The sequence below is a fragment of the Alosa pseudoharengus genome, unplaced genomic scaffold (assembly GCF_046254945.1).
Source record: "Alosa pseudoharengus isolate Yale_2024_CS ecotype anadromous, Long Island Sound unplaced genomic scaffold, YU_APseudo_1.1 YU_APseudo_1.1_scf_19, whole genome shotgun sequence".
In the NCBI taxonomy this organism is placed as follows: Eukaryota; Metazoa; Chordata; class Actinopteri; order Clupeiformes; family Clupeidae; genus Alosa; species Alosa pseudoharengus.
In genome coordinates, this window is record NW_027468657.1 from 32,957,103 (window position 1) to 32,966,672 (window position 9,570).

Consider the following 9,570-nt stretch of genomic DNA (forward strand, 5'->3'; position numbering starts at 1 on the left):
TCTGCTTGCCTGGCCTTCCTCTCGACAACTGTATTCCCCAGCATAGTGATACGGATGTAGTCACACACCACCAGTTGCATTGTGCAAATAGAGCTCCATTGTGCTCCATAAAGAATGCTGTTAAATGTGTGTGTGTGTGTGTGTGTGAGTGAGAAGGGGGTACCACTAATTTCAGGATGACAACACTACAGCGGGCTTAGGTGTCACCAACGGTAGTGTGACTTTCACCACTCCAGCACAGCCAGAGTGTCCAGCTCAACAAGCAGTCAGGAAAAACAAATTGGGTGAAAACCATATTAGGTCCTCCCTCCCATCCTCTCTCTCTCTCCTGGAAGACTTGTTTGCTGTGTACAAACTATGTGGTGCGGACGGTGCAGTTTCAAACACACTTACCTGATTGCTTAAAAGCAGAATAGGTGTGTGCTGTTAACCCAAATGGCCATTCCTGGACTATTTCAAATGGCAGGCCACTCTATACAACATGAGACTCAAAGAGTTGATATGCTACTGCTGTCATGACGAGCACAGCTTTAATATTTGATGCCGGTGCAGTTAAGAGCCGTTAACACATTCAGGGCCATCAGGTTCTAATGAACAAGGTGTTGAGGCTGACCTAAGTGTTCAATTAGTCCCCCCGTGCTGACAGTGCTGGATGTCTGCTTCTGTGGGGGTCAATGGGGTCATCTACTGATTCATGAAAAACTGTGCCATTCAACAGGCCTGTATATAAGGGTATACATATATATAGAGCGAGATTATATGAGTTGTACAGCTGTAATTGTGAAAGTTGTATGATTATTCATTTGGGTTGTAGTTATTTTAGTTATTACCTAGTTTTTTAAAGATGGTTTTATAAATCAGTCTTATTGGACTTTTTTTGTTTTTCTTTTCAAACATGTTGAAGCATGGTATGATGTATCATAAAGTCTTTTTATGTGCAAGGAAGTGATTGTAAAACCCTATTTTATTGAAGTGAATTAAATTGAGTGCATTTTTCTTCTTCTGTAATATGCTAAGCAAACAAGAGCATTGGCGTTTCAGTTTAATGGTAAACAAAAAGGAGAAGAAAGAAGAAAGGGACTACAGGTCATCAGCCTTGTTGTCGCGGTTGTTGACTGCTATTCTTGTCATTTCCAGTATTTTCTTTTTCCTGTTTTTTTTTTTTGTCCTGTGGAGTCATTCATTTATTATTTAATTGTCAAACATTGAAACTGTCCTCATGCCTCGAGCGTAACACACTGTGACTTAAAATGTGTGTGTCTCAGCGTGTGTATGTGTGTTTCTGGTGTCAAGTTGCAGAGTGGAAGAGGAGTTGTGATTGGATTTCACACCATGTCCTCTCATGTCCCCAAAGGACAAACGATCACCCAGGGTCTCCAGCATGGTAGCGATGCTCACATGGCAAAATAAATTATTTGTCAACCACTTCCAGCTTGTGAATTGTACTCATTTTCACATTAGATGCAATGTAGAGTATCCCCTTTTTGTATGTTTGTGACATACTGGATACCCTTTTAGCACTAGGGATAACCAATTCATCTAAAATCTACTAAAAGTCATTCTTCTGCCCTTGAAAACCGCGTTAGTACAGTACCAGGTGTTGCTGACAGGCACCGTCAATGTCAGAATTGAATTCTTAATTGTAGGTCAGTGTAGCATCAAAATAAGTCTGAAGCCATTATTTTAAGGTAAAATAACTACACAGGGTTGCTTAAAGTTGAAGTATCTAGTTGCACGAAGAAGTCAACTTAAGCACCCCATTGAGGACAGTGACTCAAATTCAAATTCACACAGTTCTGAATGGCCTGACATTCCCTCCAGACAGCAGTATAAGCACTGGACTGCACTTGATAGATTTCCTTCATCCATTCATCCAAACCTTTCAAGCATTGCCCTAACTACCTAAAAACACTTTTGGTGAACGCAACATTCCAATTTATGCATATTGACACATCCTTTAGAAAGCTTTACTTTATTTGTATAGAAGAACTATTTAGTTGAGTTTTCTTAGATACAGATGTAGCAAGTAACAAGTGATTGAGTAAAGAGTGCAGAGCATGACCTGTGTAAATAAGGCCAAATACAAGCTTCTGGCCTGGTGAGTGACTACTAGTGCATTTAACCTGGCACAGTTGTCCAAGATAATGCCAGGCCTATTAAACTACACAAAACACACAAGAATATGGAGTAAAACAAACATGTTTAATTTAATGTATCCCATCCCATCGCCCGCCCCCTCATGATTTCACACAAAGCACCCGCGCCCAACCCCTTGGCCGGGCCTGTGCTCCAGGCTCAGTCAGTGCTTGTGTCTGGACAACACACTCCCACACGAAGAAGTTCCCTCCCACGGCCTCAGCGTTTGTGGTTTGTACAGTATGAGTTTGTGTTTGTCGTTTATGTTTTTGTAAGCAGTTAAAATGGCGGAGGGGAGTCCCTCATTGCCCCCTGCACGTTTTCCCCATTCTGTTCTTCTTTACCCCTCTCTTGATTGAGGGTCACGTTTTTGCATTGCTTCATGTCCGCAGGATGACCATTGTAAGAAGACCTGCAAAATACAATGAATAAAAATAAAACATATTAGGCATCTCTTAGTTCTCACCCAATATACAAGGGACACATCCACCATCACAGCATGTCTAATCCACACGTCTTGAATGGAAAAAAATGCATATTCTTTACATACTTTACACATAAAAGCTATACAGTTACCCAAGCAACACAAACACCCTGAAGGGTCACCATCTCAGATCTCCCTCAGATGTCATGAGAGTGGTTACTGGGTGGATTGTGTTCTGTTTATTGATATATCGGCCCAACATCGGAATCAGCCTTTTGGACTAGTATCGGCTATCGACATGACATTTTGCCGATGGCTGTGGTTGATGTTTACATGTTATGTTGATCAGTTCTACAAATCATCATTCTGATAATGAAAGAGTAATACATTTATTCAAGAGCTGAGCAAAATAGCAATGGGACATGAAATAAAATGTGGAGAATCTGTGCTTATGTATTGATTTTTTTATTTTTTTTAACAGTACAGTATGCTGAGGGTAGGGTAACACTGTATGAGAAATAACCTGCAATCTACCTACAGTCTGTTTCACATCTATCTAACAACACTCTGCATTTATATAACGCTTCAGGGCACCCAAAGCACTTTACATCAAAGGGGGAACCTCACTAACCACCACCAATGTGTAGCACTCAACTGGGTGATGCACGGCAGCCATTCTTATGCATCAGAACACTCACCACACATCAGCTTGAGGTGGAGAGTGAGGGAACGAATGAATGAGCCAATTACACTGGGGGATGATTAGAGGATTTAGCCAGGATACCAGGGAACCCCCTGCTCTGCGATAAGTGCCATGACCATTGGGATTTGACTACCATATGCCATATGCTAATATTGCACTGTGAACTCATCTTCTGTACATAAACACATAATCTGAGGTCAGTGTCAGCCAAGGCTTTGAACCGGTTCATGGAACGAAAACGAAAACGAAAACCAGAAACAATTGATAGACTGCTAGGAACAAAAAACAAACCAGAAACTTTTTTGGATGTTCTGAAACAAAAGTGTGTATTTGAAATGAATGTTAACCGGTTAATATCGGTCTTTTATTATTACAATGATTCAAATATTTTCTGCTTGATAACTGGTCCAGAGTTTGCGCATGTCTGGATGGTGGATTTGCTGGCTGGCAAGCATTGAACTGAGTCTATAGAGTTAACCTCTAAAAGAGACCTCTGTCTCAATGTGACTACCCTGGTTAAACAAAGGATAAATAAAAAAAAATAAAGTTAAATGTGTCTCCCTATTTGCAACCAGAGGAGGTAAATATTGTACTGTGCACCTTATAAATGTTTGTCTTAGACATCAACTTAATTAATGTTTGAGTCTGTCATGTAAACTAGAACTAATACTGAAAATCACTAGCTATCTCCATGCTCTATTAAGCTATTGTAGGCTGTTTAGTAGCCTAAACATTTTTGTTGTTGTTTGACAATAAACAACCTTGCATAAACAACCAATGTCTTCATTCGTGTATACAGGAAAAAACCTAAATGTATAAAAGTGTATGAGTTTAAACAAGGACAAATTGGACACTCCAATGTATACAGGCTAGACATTTTTATGCCATCCGAACATGGACATGTCACATAGCCCTACACGGACCGTTATTATTATTTTTTTTATTTGGTTCTAACCGGTTCGGGGAACAGTAATTTTAAGGTGGAACGCAAAACCAGAAATGTTAAAATACTGATTCTGCTCGGAACGAATTGAATGAAAAAAACAAAAAAAACAAATCTGGTTTGAAGCCCTGGTGTCAGCAGTGTAAATCATCTTGTGTATTATTTGTCAGTAAAAACTGAACAGCCTTCAGTTCAGTATTAGTTTGAGGAATATGTACTTTGTGTGGTATTTAAAAATAACCTTGAGGCCAACATAGTACGTGTAGTAGTGAACGTGAAGTGGACGTGACAGGGTCAATTCATAGACTTCTGTTGCATATATGTATTCTCCATTACATACCTAGAACATAAGCAGCTACAAGTTTCTTGTTAACACTTAAGTGGAGGTAGACAGGCACTGTGGATTCCTGCTCGCCCAGTGTGGGCAGCATGAGGGCAGCCATACACACCAGCCCCAGCAGCACTGTCAAGAGGCTCGGCCCGCCCGACACGGCACGGCTCTCTGTCCAAAGCACACACACACACAGACACGTCACTCAGGCTGACCACCTGTAATCATTTAAACAAACAACTAACTGATGATAGCATGCATTTCAGGATGGCATTTCATCATCAAGAGCCAATTGGGTAATTCAGACATGAGTCTCAGGTAAGTTATCTATGCTCTTTTTGATAGGGCTTCAGAGATCCTTTCCAAATCTTGCTCCACTCCATTCTGACATATTGAGCCATTAGTTTAGTGTGTTTACAAAGAGTTGATATCCATTTAAAGTAAATTGTTCATTACAACTTTATTTTATAGGCAAAAACCAGACCAAAAGTGCTTAGCCTGTGTGATTTGCAAGCAGTTACATATGTTTTGGACCAATCCACAATAATCAAAATATATCAAAATATTCAATAGGTAAAAATGAAAACTCTTAACATAACTGTGTCAATCTGAGCTATGAAAAGATAACATTGCTCACCAGTTCACCTGAGCATTCTGTAAATTATAATGAAGGGACCAGAACACTGTCTTTTTAATGCCTTCTGATTGTCACAGATGATTTTTTATATTTATATTTTTTTCAGCATGACATTAATATGGTAAGTAATCTAAAGTAAAACACTACAACACAAATTTAGGGTTGTTTGTGTCTCTAATGATAAGAAAAATGTTTTGCTCACAATGTGAGCAGCCATTTTAATATGAACTGCTTTACTGTGATATCTGGTGCCATCTAGTGTTGGCAGAGTAGTACTACAACATTAACAGCAATTTACCCCCCCTCCCTTCAACTTTACCAGTCTCTCGAGCTGCTCTGTAGTTAGCTGCCGTGCCTCTAAGTCTCCAAAACCCAGCCACTGGGTTACCTGTCTGGAATGCAGTCTGCTCAAAGAACACGCTGTCGGCCAGTTGCTCCTTCATGCGGCGCTCCTCCTCCTGCGGCCGGGGGTTTGGGGGCTCCTGCGCCGAGGAGGGCAGCAGCGTGGCCATCACCTCCTTTTTGCCCAGAGCCTTCCTCTGGCTCTGCTCCGACACCTGCAGCCGGAACTTGTCGATCACCCCATAGTGGCAGGCACGCACATCTCTGTGTCGGATCACGCTGAATAGAGACGTGGTGTGGTTAGATATGAGCCACGCAGCATGTAGTGAAGACTCTTACATTAGAAACAACACTTACATGTCAACGCAGCATTGTGGTTTGACGGCCCCTGTGGCATCCACCACCGCATATTTGTTTGGCGCTGTGCACAGTACTAGCAAAACAACATACCATGGTTAACCAAAACTGTGCTAGTCTGTATTTACCATAGAATGTCTAAACAGTGAGTCATTTCCCCTCTTTCAACATATGTTGGGAAACTTGGTTAAAGTGACTAGACTGGTATGTCACTTTCAGGCTTCTAGATTCAACTCACCTTTGAATTTAAGGGCAAATTCGTAAGGGTTGTAGAGGGTGAGCACCTGCTTGTGGGAGGCTTGCTCATCAGCATAGAAGAACAACTCTGTGGGAAACACAAACACGGGAAGGCTTCCTTCCACAAGGTCAGGCTGCCGGCTCTGCTGCTGCATTGACTCGGAGCTGAGCTCTCCTTCCTCCCGGTGTCCTGCCCGTTCTGGGAATCCCCACCTGGGCGGTTGTCTGTTTCTAAGCTCTGAAGGTGCAGAAACCTCCCCTTCAGATGCAGCTAGCTTTACCCGTTCAGCTCCTTAAAACCATGTCTTGCACCCTGAGAGACAAATCAAGGACCATAACTCAGAATATCAAACACTCTCAATGATAAAAGGGCAAAACATTGTGATTTATGATATTAAAGGTGTTGATGTTTTAAAGGGTTGCAGTTGCACAAATAGTGATCACAGTCGACAGTGCTGAGAATAGGAAAACAAGCTGCACCCAGTAAACAGGTGCGCAGCACGACAGTTACAAGACAGACACTTCCTGCCCCACTTCGGAACATTGGCAGCATAACTGTAAAACGACTATCATAATAGAACTGTTCAGAAAGTGTAGTTAATATATGGTAGATGACAAAATTAAACGGAATACAGCCAATCGATGACGTCGTTGACTTTATGACTTTTAATAACAGTTAGTCTTCTCAGGAAAACAACTTTTGAAGGCTCCACGTGGCTAATCACGTGAGCTTGTTTACTGAAGCGAGCAAATACATCTGGCTTATTGTTAATCGAAACAAGCAATGGACACTGTATCTTCAAATGGGACATTTTGTTACCCTGCTAATTAAATATTTCATAAATTCTAGCGTTTCCTACTTGAACAACTTTTTTTTTCGAATATTCCACATACATCCCCAATAATGGTAAATTTGTATCCATAACCCCAAAGATCCGCTTTAACCCTCTCTGATAACCCCTTTGACCCGAATTGACTGCCTGAATACACCATCATCATTGTAGACTGGGTGGTTTCCTTTTGTTTACTCGGTAGAACTGCCCGTCTCGTGAGAATCCCTTAACCATTACACATCAAACTAGGATGTATTCATATTATATACAAACTGTTTTCAACTATTTACAGCAGTTCCCTTTCAAGACACGAATAGTTTGAGTTGAGGCAACATATTACAGCTATTAACAATCTTGAGCTGGCAAAATTGCTATGAACAGCTGTTAACTATCGAACGTTAGATGCTGCTAACATTAGCCTCCCAAACAGACGTTTCAGTAAGAGTAACATTAACGGCTAGTCATCGCAAACTTATTTAAGGTCTACATCGTCATTTACAAACGCCATTACAGTAATTATAAGATACAAATGTGTGTTTTCTTGACAGCACTACTAGCAGGTGTACATACATGAAATCCCTGGTGGAAAACATAATAGCTACCTGACTAGCTAACGTTAGCTAGAGCTATATGAAATTCACAACCGTTCAGAGAAATAACTGTTACAGGAATATATCTCGGGAAATTGCCCATGAATGTGGCACCAATGTTTACTTTAAGGTGATACTGTACATGATTATTTCAACTAATGTGGTGGAACTGTCATAACCAAAACAACTAGCAAATCTGGCTAATATAGCTAGCTATCGTTAGCTAATATTAGATGTGCAGCAAGAGTAGAAATAAACATAGCCGATAGTGCTAGCTGACATGCTAACGAATGGACAAGCTTTTAAAACGTCTGTTAACTATTGTATGTTCAAAATGTAATGACATTAACAGGTCATATAATGATCTGGATAATAACGAGCACGCCTTAAAAACAGTGTTTACCTTAATCTTGTCTGTACCTCGTGTGAAAGTCAGATATTGTGCAAATCCCACCCTGTTTTTCTGTTTTCTTTGTCAGTATGCTGCAGATTGCTTAGTGAATGCTGGGATAGTGGAGGGCTCAGGAATTCCGCCAGAGCAGTTCAATGACGTAACCAACGTTCATACATTGATGTACACACTGTACTCTTACTATCTTAAACATTTTCAAATCAGAGATTTTAGAAATGCAGCTTGTAGCTTTGTGGAAAATGTGCTTGAAGTACACATATTTCAACCCGTTTCCTTATTACAGAAGGTGCTCATTTTATAGCTACTTGGCTAATTTGTCAGAATTTGATATAAACAGCCATTGACTCCATGTGACAGATCTGCTCTTAACTTCGCTGTTATGTTATCTAAATTCTCCCCACTGACACCACTGTATTTTGTATGTAGCCAGTAAAATGGTCAGATGCACACATAAAGCCTGTTGTCAACATGACAACGCACATAATACACGTGTAGCCCACATAAGTTTCCTGTAAGATCTGTAATGAAAATAAAAAAGCACAAAGTGCATGTAAGTTTTGTTTTCTAGACAACAAAGCGGTAAGTCGTAAGGTAATCATTTGCAGGAAGCGAGCCTCAATAAGTTTGTAGTTTTCACTCGATGTGCTCCATATTCATCTTGAAGGCCATTGTCACTCCATGAGGTCCTCTGAGTAGGCTTGCTTTCTACTGCACACAGGTTGCTCATTGGGGGAGGGGTTATACGTTTAGTGACTAATATTTTAATTACAACAATTAAGTATCTTTTTAACACCCTTCATGTTAACGTTCTTACCAGAAGTGAGATATTCTCACATGTACACCGCGTGGTAATCCTGGGGTCCTGCTAAAACATGGTTTTCGTTCTCAAATAACGGCATTTGTGTGGGAATCAAACACGGTCTGGCCACGCCGTCTCCCACTGTTAACGAATATTCTGTGGGTGATGGGAATGTATTCCGTTGCATAGATAATTCAAGGACCAGGGACGCTTGAATAGAAATCGAAAAGCGTGATAGGGAGCCTTCATGATCCCGCAATGGTTTGCCGTTTCGAGAACGTGCAGGCACGCATTCAGGCAGTTGAATTAACATGGCGCTTCAATGTGCTGCTTTCGCTGAAGAGATAAACAAGAGAGACGGGGAAGGTTGAAGGGAGGCTCAATTATTATAAAAATCGTACTGTGAACCAAGCACTCCCCACCCCCACCAAGACAGACGGGAACATGGGAGGAGGGGTGTCCTTTATAATCGCACATTGGATCCACAGATACATCCAAATGATGCTCTAAAGTTCGACATACAACATTCATATACATGCAGAGAGGTCAACAGTGTGTATTTCAAACATTCTCTGACATTTATGAGCACATTTACTTATGTCCAGAACACACACACAAACAGACCTTCCTCTCCGTGGATCTCCAATTCGCCAAGAACGGAGAAATGAACACTAGGCGGATGAGAAGCACTTCCCGACCTCATTGCATATTTATGCACAACAGGGAGTGGCCACTGTGACCAGGTTTAGCCAATACGATTGTAGCGGCGGAGCGAAGGCGTTTCGATCTGTTCGGAAGAGAAGTTCTCTAACAGCGCGAGCCTCAG

General features: G+C 41.1%; 1 protein-coding gene across 5 annotated transcripts; it reads right to left on the bottom strand.

Annotated features, from left to right (window-relative positions):
* Nucleotides 1-1,956: 1,956 nt before the first annotated feature.
* On the bottom strand, nucleotides 1,957-9,390 carry mospd1 (motile sperm domain containing 1). 5 transcript variants are annotated; one of them, XM_076292472.1, is made up of 6 exons: nucleotides 9,369-9,390; nucleotides 6,112-6,423; nucleotides 5,874-5,949; nucleotides 5,494-5,795; nucleotides 4,547-4,708; nucleotides 1,957-2,548 (listed from the first exon to the last, which is right to left on the bottom strand). In XM_076292472.1, exons 2-6 carry the CDS (start codon nucleotides 6,263-6,265, stop codon nucleotides 2,517-2,519), a joined length of 726 nt encoding a protein of 241 aa, XP_076148587.1. In that variant the 5' UTR covers nucleotides 6,266-6,423; nucleotides 9,369-9,390; the 3' UTR covers nucleotides 1,957-2,516. The 5 variants fall into 5 exon arrangements, with proteins under 5 accessions (XP_076148587.1, XP_076148586.1, XP_076148585.1 ...); XM_076292471.1 differs by lacking the exon at nucleotides 9,369-9,390 and adding an exon at nucleotides 8,760-9,308; XM_076292470.1 differs by lacking the exon at nucleotides 9,369-9,390 and adding an exon at nucleotides 7,954-8,731.
* Between the last annotated feature and the right edge of the window lie 180 nt (nucleotides 9,391-9,570).

Bases quoted from the DNA above. Each gene is read 5' to 3' on its own strand.
- mospd1 (XM_076292472.1), bottom strand. From the start codon at position 6,265: ATGCAGCAGCAGAGCCGGCAGCCTGACCTTGTGGAAGGAAGCCTTCCC. The intron at 5,796-5,873 runs GTAAGTGTTGTT...GTCTCTATTCAG, and splicing joins CCACAATGCTGCGTTGACAT to CGTGATCCGACACAGAGATG. The intron at 4,709-5,493 runs GTAAAGTTGAAG...TGCTTTGGACAG, and splicing joins CAGAGCAGCTCGAGAGACTG to AGAGCCGTGCCGTGTCGGGC.